Source organism: Aulonocara stuartgranti, assembly GCF_965226115.1.
Source record: "Aulonocara stuartgranti genome assembly, chromosome: 10".
Taxonomy (NCBI): Eukaryota; Metazoa; Chordata; class Actinopteri; order Cichliformes; family Cichlidae; genus Aulonocara; species Aulonocara stuartgranti.
Genome location: NC_138946.1, coordinates 24,164,666 through 24,178,726, shown reverse-complemented (window position 1 = coordinate 24,178,726; position 14,061 = coordinate 24,164,666). Strand labels below are relative to the sequence as shown.

General features: G+C 40.7%; 3 protein-coding genes across 4 annotated transcripts; 2 read left to right on the top strand and 1 right to left on the bottom strand.

Annotated features, from left to right (window-relative positions):
• The first annotated feature begins 314 nt into the window (after nucleotides 1–314).
• prdx5 (peroxiredoxin 5) lies at nucleotides 315–3,339 on the top strand. Its single transcript, XM_082549162.1, has 6 exons — nucleotides 315–631; nucleotides 1,819–1,953; nucleotides 2,034–2,165; nucleotides 2,320–2,358; nucleotides 2,441–2,505; nucleotides 3,010–3,339. Exons 1-6 carry the CDS (start codon nucleotides 536–538, stop codon nucleotides 3,113–3,115), a joined length of 573 nt encoding a protein of 190 aa, XP_082405288.1. The 5' UTR covers nucleotides 315–535; the 3' UTR covers nucleotides 3,116–3,339.
• Nucleotides 3,340–3,534: 195 nt separating this feature from the next.
• On the top strand, nucleotides 3,535–6,641 carry banf1 (barrier to autointegration nuclear assembly factor 1). Of its 2 annotated transcripts, none has more exons than XM_082548773.1 (3): nucleotides 3,535–3,663; nucleotides 4,470–4,609; nucleotides 5,057–6,641. In XM_082548773.1, the coding sequence occupies exons 2-3, from the start codon at nucleotides 4,484–4,486 to the stop codon at nucleotides 5,201–5,203; spliced, it is 273 nt and encodes a 90-aa protein (XP_082404899.1). In that variant the 5' UTR covers nucleotides 3,535–3,663; nucleotides 4,470–4,483; the 3' UTR covers nucleotides 5,204–6,641. The 2 variants fall into 2 exon arrangements, with proteins under 2 accessions (XP_082404899.1, XP_082404900.1); XM_082548774.1 differs by having other exon boundaries at nucleotides 3,557–3,663; nucleotides 4,450–4,609.
• A 75-nt stretch (nucleotides 6,642–6,716) lies between these two features.
• On the bottom strand, nucleotides 6,717–13,482 carry gng3 (guanine nucleotide binding protein (G protein), gamma 3). The gene is made up of 4 exons (XM_082548775.1): nucleotides 13,348–13,482; nucleotides 12,494–12,744; nucleotides 11,555–11,654; nucleotides 6,717–8,233 (listed from the first exon to the last, which is right to left on the bottom strand). Exons 3-4 carry the CDS (start codon nucleotides 11,651–11,653, stop codon nucleotides 8,105–8,107), a joined length of 228 nt encoding a protein of 75 aa, XP_082404901.1. The 5' UTR covers nucleotide 11,654; nucleotides 12,494–12,744; nucleotides 13,348–13,482; the 3' UTR covers nucleotides 6,717–8,104.
• Nucleotides 13,483–14,061: the final 579 nt, after the last annotated feature.

Below are 14,061 nucleotides of genomic sequence, written 5' to 3'. Positions count from 1 at the left end.
TGACACTTTCAACCCATAAAGCCAGCATATAAGGTATATTTTTGTCATTTACCCCCTCCAAAAAATTACTAACACAATTCAGTGGGAATTTAGGAGGATAGAAACAAAACATCCATCCGATACCCATACCGTCACTGGTATTGATACAATCAATATGTGAACCATCTGCCCACACATATATAACATTTTCCTGACTTTGGTGAAGTCTTCCCTTGCATTGTGCAAAGTTATTTTTCTTTATCGGAACTGCTATAGCTCCACGGGCTACTTTCAGTCTCTAGCCCTAACTGTAGACATGTGGGTTTGCTAGCAGATGGCGCAGTAAATAAAGGCTTAGCGGGCCCAAATCTGGCAACTACGTACCTACAGCCAGACTTAATGTGGGACAGCAGTGTAGGTAACTGTACCCGAGGTAAGAGTGACAAGTGAGCTTTGGGCGTGTCCAAGCGGAAATTAAGGCAGCGCACACGGCACGATAAAAGCCCCACCAACCGCTTTCCTAATACTTTGCTAAATAGCTTGCTAAACAGCTACAATGCTCCCCGTCACATCCGCTGTACTCAGAAGTTCCCGTGTGCTCCAGAGCGCTAGACTACTGCACATTACTCCGACATCCAAAATGCCGATTCAGGTAAGGCTTGCGAGCGTTTCGCTGCCGGACATGCACGAGCCAAATGCGACTGTGTCAGTGCGTTTTACTATAACTTGCTAAATAAAGCGGTTACGTTGTTTATTTGTAGCTCACGATGCTAACTATCCGTGTGAATTCCGTTATCTTCATCATTATCGGTTGTTAATAACAGCCGTCCTGTCGGTGCTTGTCTCCGCACCTTCCTCCCCCACCTGTTAAACTCGTTTTGAGCGTAGCTTGCGTGTAAATCAATCTCACCTTCTCTTTAGTCGACTAGGCTTGTTTATTTTATAGATGCACACTCATGGTACTTTTTAAGGCCCGTCAAGGCAGTATTCCGCTATTTTCTTTTGTTTGTTTGTTTGTTTTAAATACAGCCAAAATCACGGCCAGTATATGTGCACCCAAGTATAAGTATATATGTTGTATTTGGGTCACTTGCAGCTTTTCTGAATTCACTTCACGGCCATGCAAATCGTTGCAACATTGGGTTATTTAACCCATTTTTTGTAGGATAACGTTACTCAAGTGCATTGCAGTTCAGATTATTGTCTCTTGTTATGGGTGATACGGCTTTTTTATGGGCTCAAATTGTGGTCATAAATATTTTGTACTTGTAAATCAGTTTTGTACTTGTAAATCAGTTTTGTACTTGTAAATCAGTTTTGTACTTGTAAATCAGTTTTGTACTTGTAAATCAGTTTTGTACTTGTAAATCAGGATTTGTGTGTGCGTAAAAAAAGATTTGTTTGTGGACTTAGCCAAAAAATACGTGTGAAACTCTGCACTCAAGTTTCAAGTTACAAGTACGAATTTTGAACCTATTTGGTCAATGTCATGTCAATCACAAATTTAACAATCCAATCAGAGAACCGATGGGTTCTAATTGTATGATTTGTTGCCCCCCAGTGGCCGTGCAAGATCCTGCAAGCCTTGTTTATTAATAAATAGGAAGCTGAATATTAGATGGGTGTGTTTTTGTATCTATCGTTCGTACGTACGTAGAGAAAAACCCCTCTCCCTCCACTGTGTCATCCTGCAGCACTTCTGTGCAAGTGCAGGCTAAACGTAACACAAATAGCAGTGCATGCAATGTCCTCCAGAGACATGCACATTAGTATTGCTCACTTCAGTAATGTGAAATGTAGGTCACCATTGTTCTGTATTGTCATCTCGCCTCTCATCAGGTGGGTGAACATATTCCTGCAGTGGAGGTCCAGGAGGGGGAGCCAGGGAATAAGGTGGCTATGGATCAACTGTTTAAGGGGAAGAAAGGAGTCCTCTTCGCTGTACCTGGAGCATTTACACCTGGCTGTTCCAAAGTGAGTCCACACTGTTAACAGTGCCTGTACACATTGATAATCAGCTGACCTTATTAATTATTTATTTTTTTTGTTTTCAGACTCACCTCCCAGGTTTTGTGGAGCAGGCTGCAGAACTGAAGAATAAAGGTATACAGGAAATAGCATGTATCTCTGTCAACGATGCGTTTGTCATGGCTGCATGGGGAAAAGAGCATGGAGCTGATGGAAAGGTAGAGTACAACTGAACAACCTGCATTTAGATGGCTTTTCTGAACAATTAGAGAGCTCTGTGACATGTTAGTCTTGGACAAAGACCTGGGAAATGGCCAAAATGAACTTTAAGGATGCAGTAATGCTGAGCTTATGGCCACTTTTCCTCTGCAGGTGCGGATGCTGGCTGATCCCACTGGAGCATTCACAAAGGTAAAAACCAATATCTGCTTTATATTCCAGCTCTACTTGAAGCTTTAGTGACTGACTATTAATTCATCTTTCTTTGCCTTAGGCAGTTGACCTGTTACTTGACAGTGATCAAATCGTGCAGGTACTTGGGAATAAGCGATCCAAGAGGTAACCTTTTTTGTTTGTCTTAAATTCCTGAATTTTATTAATAACAAGTTTGCACAGTAAGAAAGTTTATGCACTATATCCCCACAATCGTTCCCACAATCATTCCTGCCTTGAACATAATAAGTACTTTCTGTGCAGTTCTGTGTGCTAACAGTGTCACTACACAATAGTACACTTATGATGACACAGTATGTATGACACAGTATGTTGACTTTATAGCTGTCCAGAATCACTTTACTGCTCACTTAAGAGTGGAGCAGCGAGTGAGTGGAAATGCTTTTACATACGGCCTTTTGCACATTACCTGCTTTTGCACCTCTACCACTGCAATTGATTCATTGTACAAAGGTTGCAGATAACTGCAGTGTTTGTGAAGTTTCTACTGATTTTTAAATCTTAATTCTGTCCATACTGATTAAAGACAAACTGCACACAACATAACTGTTATTTGTTCTGTTGGTCTTACCTAAAGTAGATTGGAGTGTGTATTTCATGTTGTTTCAGATATTCTATGTTGGTGGAAGACGGAGTTGTAAAGAAGCTCAATGTGGAGCCAGATGGCACCGGGCTGACCTGCAGCCTGGCTTCCAGCATTTTGTCAGCTGAATAAAAGAAGCCGCACACCCCGAGCTACTGTGAAAGTTGCAGTTATAAACCTACTTAAGCTTTCGCCTCCTCAACCCAAAGACTGATGCAAATGCCATGCTGGTGTCAGAAGCTGAGTTAGAAGATGATTAATGCGCACAACCATGACATGAAAGCCAATCCTAAGGACGGTGCATCAGTCTGTGTATACTGTTACTCCCTAGTTAATAAAATGCACACTGAAAGCAATATACACTGTTTTCTTTGCCTGTTTATTACAAAGTGTCTGCCACCTCAGCAACGTGTGACAGGCAAAAATGAAGACGTGCTTATTATAATTTATGATAAACGTGATAATCGAAATACCTCATTAAAAGTTGGTTATGCCCTAGAGGTTTGTCTGTTTATCCTGCGAGATCAAAATCAGGGGGAAATGACGTCACGCGATTTTTGACCTGAAGCCGCAGAGAGCCTGCGCATTGCATTGTGGTCGCCGGTGCTTATACAGAAATCGAAAGCACGTAGCTTTTCAGCTAACTACGTTAATATCAAGCTTGGACGGGAGACTAACGGGTAAGTTGATACGCAGCTGTGGGTTTTTGTTGTGATAAACGCAGACGTGCCCCAAAGGAAGAGGTTATTTGTAAATGAGCTTCATAGGAAAAATAAAAATTAGATTAGTAGCGTTAAAGCTTCATTAGCTCAAGTTAGGCTAATTTGTAGGCGCCTAAAATATGAGCCCCTGATTTCTAGCTTTACAGCATTAACTTGATAGTCTGTGATTATTTTAGGAGCAAGCCCTGGCTTTGAGATGGACATATCTCCCGCCAAGAAGCTGCGGCTATGTAGGAAAAAAAGCAGTAATATAAACTGGAAGCTAGTGAACTTTAGCTCGGTGTGCTAAAACGCTTAGCATTGAAATGTGTTGCGCGCGCAATTCAACTGCTTGTACTGCACTTACGTTAAGCAATCAGGCGAAATATTTCACGGGTGTAGTTGTGTTTGGTGAGTCTGACTAGATGCTACTCTGTAATGACGATCAGTTGGTAACCCCAGATGTTAAATATATTAGCATTAGCACTCAGAGCTCCATAAAATGTCATTGCTGTAGAGAAAGATACGGCACTTGTTGATATGTTCGCACTGTAGGCTTGGTTCATAACTAGAGTTGACATGAGTAGCCAAACATTAAACCATATCATGTTCAACTACTGTCTAAAGAAGTTTCTGTGCCGTCTATCAGTTACTGATAAAAATATAAGTAAAATTAGATTTGTAATTTTACGAAATATTCTTTCTTTTCACGAAATTGGGTAAGTATTGTTTTCACTTGTCAGATCTGTTTATATTACCGTTTAGCACCTGCTATTATTTGACAGACTCCAAAGAGACCATGTCATCGACATCCCAAAAACATAAAGACTTCGTGGCCGAGCCCATGGGAGAGAAGCCAGTGATGGCTCTGGCAGGCATCGGAGAAGTCCTTGGCAAAAGACTGGAGGATAAGGGTTTTGACAAGGTGACTTGGTTTTTGATTAGCTTCTGCAGTGTGTTTATTCACACAGTAATTTTAAGTTATTTTACCTAGTAGGTATTGATTACTTTGAATAATATTGAAATAATCTTAACTTACAGCAGCAGTATATCACAGCTGACGCAAGCTTAACAGATTAGTTCTTATTTTTGGAAAACTAGCACAACTAAAGTTGTGATGTAAAGAAAAACAAGCTGCAGTTTTTCTTCTGGACATCTGTAAACGTTTGTTGTCGGAGAAGAGTTGTTCTCTTGTCAAATGAGCTATGAATTTGATCAAACACACCCAAACAAATACTCATCTGTGCAGTTTTTCAGGTTCAGTTAAAAACTGGATCTGCTCGTTATCAGAACAGATGTGGCTCATTCTTAGATACTCGCCCATCGGTCTTAATTACATTCTTGTGTTGTGTCTTCACATCCACTTCCACAGGCATATGTCGTCCTCGGACAGTTTCTAGTGCTAAAGAAAGACGAGGAGCTTTTCCGAGATTGGCTGAAGGACACTTGCGGAGCAAATGTCAAACAACAAGGTGACTGCTATGGCTGTCTTAAGGAATGGTGCGATGCCTTCCTATAAACATTCAGTCATTTGTTTTTGTACTTCTGAAGTCCAAGATGTACATTACCTCTTCTGATTTTCTTTTAATTCAGCCCCTGCTTATAATATCCATGTGGCCCAACTATTGGAATACTATGTGTACTTTCTGTTCAAAATTTAAAAAATGTAAATTTCTAGTGTGTTCATTGTTGACAGTGCGTTAAGAAGTTACCATTTTAAGCTCATTATGGCAGTTTTAGAGGTAAACTCTTTTTAACTTCACGATTTGTTTTCATTTATTTCAGCACATTTCTTTCTATTTAATGTGATGGTTTACCTGTACAATCTACACTAACACCTGTAGTCACCTGATGCTTTTGGGCTGCTTGCACCATTTGCTTGTTTTTAAATGCTACTGGAAGGTTTGATATGAGTTGTCCATTTTTTTTAAGTAGCACATCATCACAGTTTCATGTACTGTAGTTCCACCAGCACTGCTTCAACGATTTCTTGATAAGGATTGTCTGTTTGGCAGAAGATTTGGCTAATTTAATGTGAAACCTGAAAACTAAACCTAAAAAAAGATTCAACTGACACTGGTATTTAGAGATTTATATAGATATATGTATGTGAAATGTTTTATCTTTGTGTCTTGCAAATGAAGACACACCACAGTCCTACATCTAGTCTACTCTGAGCTTGTTTGGACTTGAAGATTGAAATGTATATAAATAAAGATGCCAATGTAACAAAACAATACTTTCAATAATAAAAGTGTCTCTATTGCTGGTAACTTAGATATTGTGTTTGTTAGAAAGCTCGATATCACAGCTAGTTGTGCTGCTAGTAAAAAAATGCAAACCTTCTGTAGAGGTCGTGAAAGCAAAGTTACGAGTTGGTGAGCGTCAGACAGCAGCCATCCTGATCCAAACCCACAGTGATAGATCTAGCAAAACCATGTTAGCAGCTAATTAAAGTAGGTTAAAAGTAGTAGGCTTTCTTTTCTTTCTGCAACTTACAAGCTGAGTAAGAGCGGAGAAACCCTCTTAATCCACTGTCATGTGACTTACAAATAAAATATCCTTTATTGGTTTAAGTGGCTTTAAATGAAAATCCTACACTGTGTGCATTTTGTTACAACAGTGAGCCTGATATTTAGGTCAGGTCTTCATAGCTGAGCTATGTATTGTCTTTGAATTTCTAGACATGAGATGCCTTAATGCATGTTACTTTAAACATTTAACTTGGTCTAAAGAAGTATAAAGTCCACAACACTGCATGTTCACACTGTATTCCCTAATCTTCCGTTCAAATGCTGAAACCCACCACCAGTTATCAAGCTGTATGAAGATGTAACCAGTGTGTAGCAGCTCTTTGTTATAATGCAGGCCCACGTGTTTGCATTTGACTGTGAAAAGGTTTCAGCTTTTCTATTGCTTTTATTATAAAACAATAAAAAGCAAGTATCACATTTGAACATGTTTTTTTTTTTTCCTGTGCATTTTATCAGAGAACACCCCAAGAGACAGAAAATGTTTGATGACAGGAGGCTTTATTTCAGTGCTTCGTTTCCATGGTTACCCTTTTTTCTGCCAAAGCTCCAGATATTTGCAACATGATGAAAATATGTCACTCATTTTTTTTTTTTCTTTTTGAATGCTCCAAAGCAGGAGGGAGGCGTTTCCAAAAGTTCCAGGTCACGGACACGAGAAGAGCAGTTTTTCGTTTCCTTTTATGAAAGTGGTGTTGAAACTTAACAGCTGACAGTACTTTAGATGGAGAAAGTGACACTGGTTGATCCATGACTTTTCTGGAAACCACTAAGAACCCCTGCTCTGGAGATCCTCTGATCATTTAAAATAACAATGATGCACACTTGTCCTTAAAAGTACATTAAGACTGCTTCATTTACTTGTTTTTATTTTCATGTCTTAAAGAATTAGAAAATTATTATTATGACAGGCTCAGAATAACCGATTAGATGATCTTACTTCAGTGGCTTAGATTAGATGTTGAAAGTCCATAACTCCTGGAATGTGTTTGGGTTTGTGTGTGTGTGCTATTTAACTACAAAATCTCAATTTGACAGTGATCCGATGCACAGAATTGTTGCTCAAGTTTCACAGTAGCACCTATGCATACACACACGTCCACATCCACACTACGGCAATAGTATAGAAATGAGCAAAAAAAGAAGAGGCTAAAATCTTAATACCCTCCCCCACTCCCAAAACCCCCCAAATCAATTGCATGTGTCCAGTTGTAAACAAGTAACTGCCAAGACAGGGCTAAACAGTGAATGACGAAGGTCAACAATAGATTAGATTAGAAAAAAAATGCTGCTACTTGTGAGAGGAGCATCCATGTTATGACCTCTGCCTACGAGTAGACAAAGAATGAAAATGTGTTTGATTACGCGGCATTAGTCTTCTCATTTATGGGGAATTTAAATGGGGAGAGCTGAGACATGTCCTCCATAATGCCGAGACCTAATGTAATTTAGGTTCCCAGTTTCAATATGAATCTGTTGCTTGTGACTGGTGGAGAAATAAGATACTTGGTGATCATGTTGTCCCTTCTGGCAGTTACTTGTAACCTATTTGAGCATGAGATGCATGTGTTTCCTTTCAGATGAACGCTCTTTGTTTTTCCCCCTTCCCTTGAGACTTTTAGCAACTTTGTGATTTTTCTAACTCTTTATTGATTAAATGTTAAATTATTCTTGTTTGCCCTCCTCTAACATTGAGACAGATGTTCGCAGTATAAGAATTTAGTTCAAGACATTTTGTAGTTGGTTATGTACTGTACATCGGCAGCTTTTATGCAACGTTACTATAGTACATTAATGTCTTATTCAGATTGGAAGTACATGTACATACTGTACATAGATGTACATACTGTACAGTTGTACTTTTTCATCACAACAATCCCTGATTTGTCTCAAAGCAAAGCGCAGAAGAACTTCTTCTCCCTGAAGGGGTTCTCTGAGGTGGGCACGGGGGTGATCAGGGGGTCGTCGCAGGCGTGTGCGTCGCAGTATGCCATCAGGTCGGCTGCTGCCTTTGATACCTGGAGGTGGAGACGATGGGGTTTAGAGCATTTAATTACATTTTTCCCCTTTACACTTTCCCCTCATCCCGCCTCTGAGTGGTCACAGTAGGGAGCTGGCTGATCCTGGTGATTTGCAGGTAATTTCCCTGTAAAATCAGGAACTTAGTGACTTCCTCCCCACAGTCGCCAAATCCTTGCTTATAATACTGTGTGATTAATATTAAATGAATTTAAAGCACCTTGAGATGCCTCTTGCTGTTATAGGAGTCATCTCAAGGTGCTTTAATAGCGACAGTTATTGATTTTTTGCATGCTGCTTTTAACCCGGGTGGTATAGTGGCATTGCAGACAGAAAATCCTCTATTTGAATCCACCAGCCAGCCTTCTGCGTAGAGTTTGCATGATCTGTGTGTGTTAGATTGGTTATTCTAAAATGGCCATAGGAGTGGCTGGGAATGGTTGTCAGTGTTAGAGCTGCGACAGACTGGTGACCTGTGCGGGGTCCACTTCACCTTTTGCTCCATGGTAGCTGGGACAGGCTCCAGCCTCACCATGAGCCTGAAGTGGATAAACATAAGTAAACGGATGGGAGGATCGATGGATGTTTCAGACCCTCATCCTTGTTGTTTTGAGTTACAGTGGGGCAAAAAAGTATTTAGTCAGCCACCGATTGTGCAAGTTCCCCCACTTAAAATGATGACAGAGGTCAGTAATTTGTACCAGAGGTACACTTCAACTGTGAGAGACAGAATGTGAAAAAAAAATCCATGAATCCACATGGTAGGATTTGTAAAGAATTTATTCGTAAATTAGGGTGGAAAATAAGTATTTGGTCACCTCAAACAAGGAAAATCTCTGGCTCTCACAGACCTGTAACGTCTTCTGTAAGAAGCTTTTCTGTCCCCCACTCGTTACCTGTATGAATGGCACCTGTTTGAACTCATCATCTGTATAAAAGAGACAGCCTCAAACAATCAGACTCCAAAGAGCTTTCGAAGGACACCAGGAAAAGTATTGTAGACCTGCACCAGACTGGGAAGAGTGAATCTACAATAGGCAAGCAGGTTGGTGTGAAAAAATCAACTGTGGGAGCAATCATCAGAAAATGGAAGACATACAAGACCACTGATAATCTCCCTCGATCTGGGGCTCCACGCAAGATCTCATCCCGTGGGGTCAAAATGATCATGAGAACGGTGAGCAAAGATCCCAGAACCACACGGGGGGACCTGGTGAATGACCTGCAGAGAGCTGGGACCAAAGTAACAAAGGTCACCATCAGTAACACACTACAACGGCAGGGAATCAAATCCCGCAGTGCCAGACGTGTTCCGCTGCTGAAGCCAGTGCATGTCCAGGCCCGTCTGAAGTTTGCCAGAGAGCACATGGATGATACAGCAGAGGATTGGGAGAATGTCATGTGGTCAGATGAAACCAAAGTAGAACTTTTTGGTATAAACTCAACTCGTCGTGTTTGGAGGAAGACGAATACTGAGTTGCATCCCAAGAACACCATACCTACTGTGAAGCATGGGGGTGGAAACATCATGCTATGGGGCTGTTTTTCTGCCAAGGGGACAGGACGACTGATCCGTGTTAAGGACAGAATGAATGGGGCCATGTATCGTGAGATTTTGAGCCAAAACCTCCTTCCATCAGTGAGAACTTTGAAGATGAAACGAGGCTGGGTCTTCCAACATGACAATGATCCAAAACACACCGCCCGGGCAACAAAGGAGTGGCTCCGTAAGAAGCATTTGAAAGTCCTGGAGTGGCCTAGCCAGTCTCCAGACCTCAACCCCATAGAAAATCTGTGGCGGGAGTCGAAAGTCCGTGTTGCTCGGCGACAGCCCCAAAACATCACTGCTCTCGAGAAGATCTGCATGGAGGAATGGGCCAAAATACCAGCTACTGTGTGTGCAAACCTGGTAAAGACCGATAGTAAACATTTGACCTCTGTTATTGCCAACAAAGGTTATGTTACAAAGTATTGAGTTGTATTTTTGTTATTGACCAAATACTTATTTTCCACCCTGATTTACGAATAAATTCTTTACAAATCCTACCATGTGGATTCATGGATTTTTTTTTTTCACATTCTGTTTCTCACAGTTGAAGTGTACCTCTGGTGCAAATTACTGACCTCTGTCATCATTTTAGGTGGGGGAACTTCCACAATCGGTGGCTGACTAAATACTTTTTTGCCCCACTGTATATCTTTATCTTTGCTGTGATCGTTTATATGCATGAGCATTATTTTGGCCTCTGCTCTTTCTCATTTGTATTTTCACAGGTACACTGTGGAACAGTCAGAACATGAAATCTTTGTAGGACCCTCACAAGCCCCGCTACTGTACTGGCTTATAGTTTTAACAATGGCTGGTATTTCCCAAAAAAATACCCCATTTACCCCCCCCCCCCCCCCCCCCCCCAACCCCCAACCCCCTCACTCACACTCTCACACTCTCACACACACACACACACACACACACACACACACACACACACACACACACACACACACAGTAGATAATATTTTGAATGTGTCTGTATGGACATACTACTGTAGATTATGTAAAGAAGATAAAACATAGTAACACCACAAACACATCAACAACAATTAAAATTCAATATGTTCTTACTTGACTCAAAATTGCTTTGATTGACCGTGAAATGATGTTTGTATGTATGAATGGATAGTTTTCTTAATAAAATCTAAATATGAGCATGAAATGTGCAAACATAAAAGTAACTGAACGTTAACTGAATTATTATTTAGCTCTTGTGCTCCTTATGTGGATCTCTCTCTAACAACAATTTCAACCTTTACATTGAACAGCCAGATGTTTCAAAGGTTTTGAAAGAGTGCTGGACCTCTGTGAAGACAAACCTTCTGCTTCAGGTTCTGATTATTGGCCAGAGGTGCCAGCAGATAAAGCTTATCTCTAAAACTTTGCTCTCATGGTAGCATGAGACAAGTTTGCCTCCTGCTCATTTTAACGCTCGTGGATTATTTCTTACAAAGAGGCAAGGTGCCTCTGCAAGGTGGCTTTGATGCAATTAGGAACATCATGCAAGCCAAACACCATTTGGAAAGCCTCCAGTGGGAAGCCTTCACTTAAAGTATGTTTGAGAAGGTCATCACTGCCTACCCATCATCGCTTACAACAAAATCTTCAAACCAAACTTGCATTTAGTTTGTGCGGCACAATTATTAGCATCTGACAGAACTGACTTATCACAACATATCAAAGAATTCCTTTCTTGATTTTTTTAAAGCAGAAAACTTTCGTTTGTGCTGTTTTGGACCAAACTTCACGATAAATACGTGCGCCTCACCTTTATCCTGCAGAAACTAGCCTCGATCTTCAGTTGCTCCACCAGCTTCCTGGCTTGGCCGACACTCATGGTGCTGTTCACTGGGGTGTCTCCTTTCATCCTAGCCACAAACACGGCGACGTATAGAAGAGACAGGAAAAGCATTCAGTAGATTTGTGCATTTGTTTGACTGAAATGAAAAAATAATTTATCATCTTACTGTTTTTGTGTTGCATGCATCCTTCACTTTGAATGGATTTTTAGAGCCATGAAAAATATTAGAAATACAAATATGGTTGCAGTGAGCTATGGTGGCACTATTCATTGCCATTATACAGGTTTATTAAGAGGATTTTTATTATTATTTTTAAATAACAGCTGCTTAATCAAATGGAATACACATGAGAACCAGTTTTTAGACAAATACATTATATAAAGCTCTTAAGACAAAAAAAACTGTGCTCAAAAATTGCATTATATTATTTATGTATTTAGGCAAGCTGGGCTTTAAGGCAAGCATGAAGCCAGATATTATAAATATCAGTCAATACTGTGTCACAGAATCGGCACAGCTGCCACATTATGTCATCTGATATCTGATATGGGATCAAATTCCCATATATTTTCAAAAATGCAAAGGCAACACACAAACTGGGCCAAATGGTAAGCATCATTCACTATAGCCCACAGATTCTCCCACTATGAACGGGAACAGGCACAGAAATAGCAAATGTGGAATGAAATAACCACTGCAGCCATTCACGAAATGATGCCCACATATAACAAATGGGGAAAAACGTGTCACAGATGGAAAAAGGACTGAAATTAAATGGACTGTCAGCAGGAAGGAAAGGGGGGAAAAAAGCATAGCATCAAAGGAACGAATCTATTTGAACCATTCTGGACCTTTCCCCATTGTCTTTTTCCTTCTCCCTCCATCCACCCCCCTTTTCTCCTTACCCGTATTATATTCCTCTTCAGGTGCAGTCTTCCCCCCTCTTCTCTCTTTTTTCCCCTGTCTTTTTCTGCCTCTCTGGTGTCCCTCTGTCAGCTTATGGTTGGTGGTATGAGTGTAGCCGGACCCCACCCCTCACAGACAACAGCCTGGATGGTACCCTGCTCTGTACAGTCCAATGCACTGCAATTCTGCCACAACGAGGGCTAGATTTGCGGTGGATGGATAGGATAACCCCCTCAGCAGTGAGTGGTACCTGCCAGACAGAGGGAGGGGGGAGCATTGGTAAAGGTTTTCTAATGTGGGTGGATTGTACCACGTTTGTGCTGAGGAAATTGGGGCCAACTGGAATCTCTCAGGTTTCAATCTCTGACATGGAGCAGGGCTGTCTGTGTGGTCTGGGATTAGTTTTCAGTGCTAAAATGCTATACACAGCTTGGGACGTGAGCTCCAGTGGTGTGAATCATGATGCGTCTCTGTGCCATTTGTGATGTCCACCCTCTCCTCTGTTGCTATGGGGACTGCTGCAGTCTGGCTCAATGGTTTACATCACATTTTAAATTGGGGAGATGTCGGCTAGCATTTAAATAATTATGTGCTACAGATAATTCAGATTAGTGGCTCAATTTGTACATATTATAATGTTAAAGAAAAAGAAAATGGCAGAAGGGACGTAGATTTTGTCAGAAACCAGATTTTTACGACGCCGTTAGACCAAAGACGCTGTGAAGTTAAGAGCTCCGTTAGCTCACCGCCAACAACAGCTATGGCTGTCGCTATGTACAAGAAGAAGAAAAACACCACTCTGTGTGTTTAACTCTACAGTGAAGACTGGACTATAAAGTAATAGAATACTGACCATTGCGCAAAGTTAATTATATTAAGAGAAACTCGAGTAGACAGCCTGAAAACCTACAACACGGAGTTGAAGTTTGAAAAAGCAGTCCGACGCCATCTTTGCTATGCTAGTGTTTTCTTGGCTTTAATGGCGCTGTGCTGCTGCCCTTCTCATCTCTTTTTCGACTGTGGAATCTTTTCATTTGTATGGTCTCTGGTTACTGAGGGGCGTATCGCGTTCCAGCTAGTTTGTCCGTTTTGCTTGCCATAAGTTGCAACGTTGGTATGAAATAATAATAATAATAATAATAATAATAATAATAATAATACAGTAGAACAGAATTTAAACTTTTTGTTTGGTGTAAAGTTGCCCAAATCAAAGTGAAATTCATTAAAAATAATTTGTTCTTTTTAAAAATGAGAAGGAAAAAGACATCTGTGCATGTCAGTGAACATTATTTGTGCCATGGTAAGGTGTGAGTGGTTCCCGCATAACCTATAACCACCAGCAATAAATGAGCTCCAGTTACAGGCCATAGCTCATTTATTTGTTTTCTTCTTAAATAATAATTTTCGTGCCTTTTCCCTTTATTAGACAGTGTAATGGTGGAGCGTGGATGGGAAAGCATGGAGAGAGAGAGTGGAGGAAGACAATCACAAATTTAATTTCAACTAACTATTGTACTGTATATGGTGCAGACATGACTTATTCTACTGTTGATTACTCTGCTGCAGC

What these genes read in the sequence shown, in the direction of transcription:
- prdx5 (XM_082549162.1), top strand. Translation starts at nt 536, where the DNA reads ATGCTCCCCGTCACATCCGCTGTACTCAGAAGTTCCCGTGTGCTCCAG. An exon ending in CATCCAAAATGCCGATTCAG is followed by an intron (nt 632 to 1,818) that starts GTAAGGCTTGCG and finishes GCCTCTCATCAG; the next exon opens with GTGGGTGAACATATTCCTGC. An exon ending in CCACTGGAGCATTCACAAAG is followed by an intron (nt 2,359 to 2,440) that starts GTAAAAACCAAT and finishes TCTTTGCCTTAG; the next exon opens with GCAGTTGACCTGTTACTTGA.
- banf1 (XM_082548773.1), top strand. Translation starts at nt 4,484, where the DNA reads ATGTCATCGACATCCCAAAAACATAAAGACTTCGTGGCCGAGCCCATG. An exon ending in AGGATAAGGGTTTTGACAAG is followed by an intron (nt 4,610 to 5,056) that starts GTGACTTGGTTT and finishes CCACTTCCACAG; the next exon opens with GCATATGTCGTCCTCGGACA.
- gng3 (XM_082548775.1), bottom strand. Translation starts at nt 11,653, where the DNA reads ATGAAAGGAGACACCCCAGTGAACAGCACCATGAGTGTCGGCCAAGCC. An exon ending in CTAGTTTCTGCAGGATAAAG is followed by an intron (nt 8,234 to 11,554) that starts GTGAGGCGCACG and finishes CTCCACCTCCAG; the next exon opens with GTATCAAAGGCAGCAGCCGA.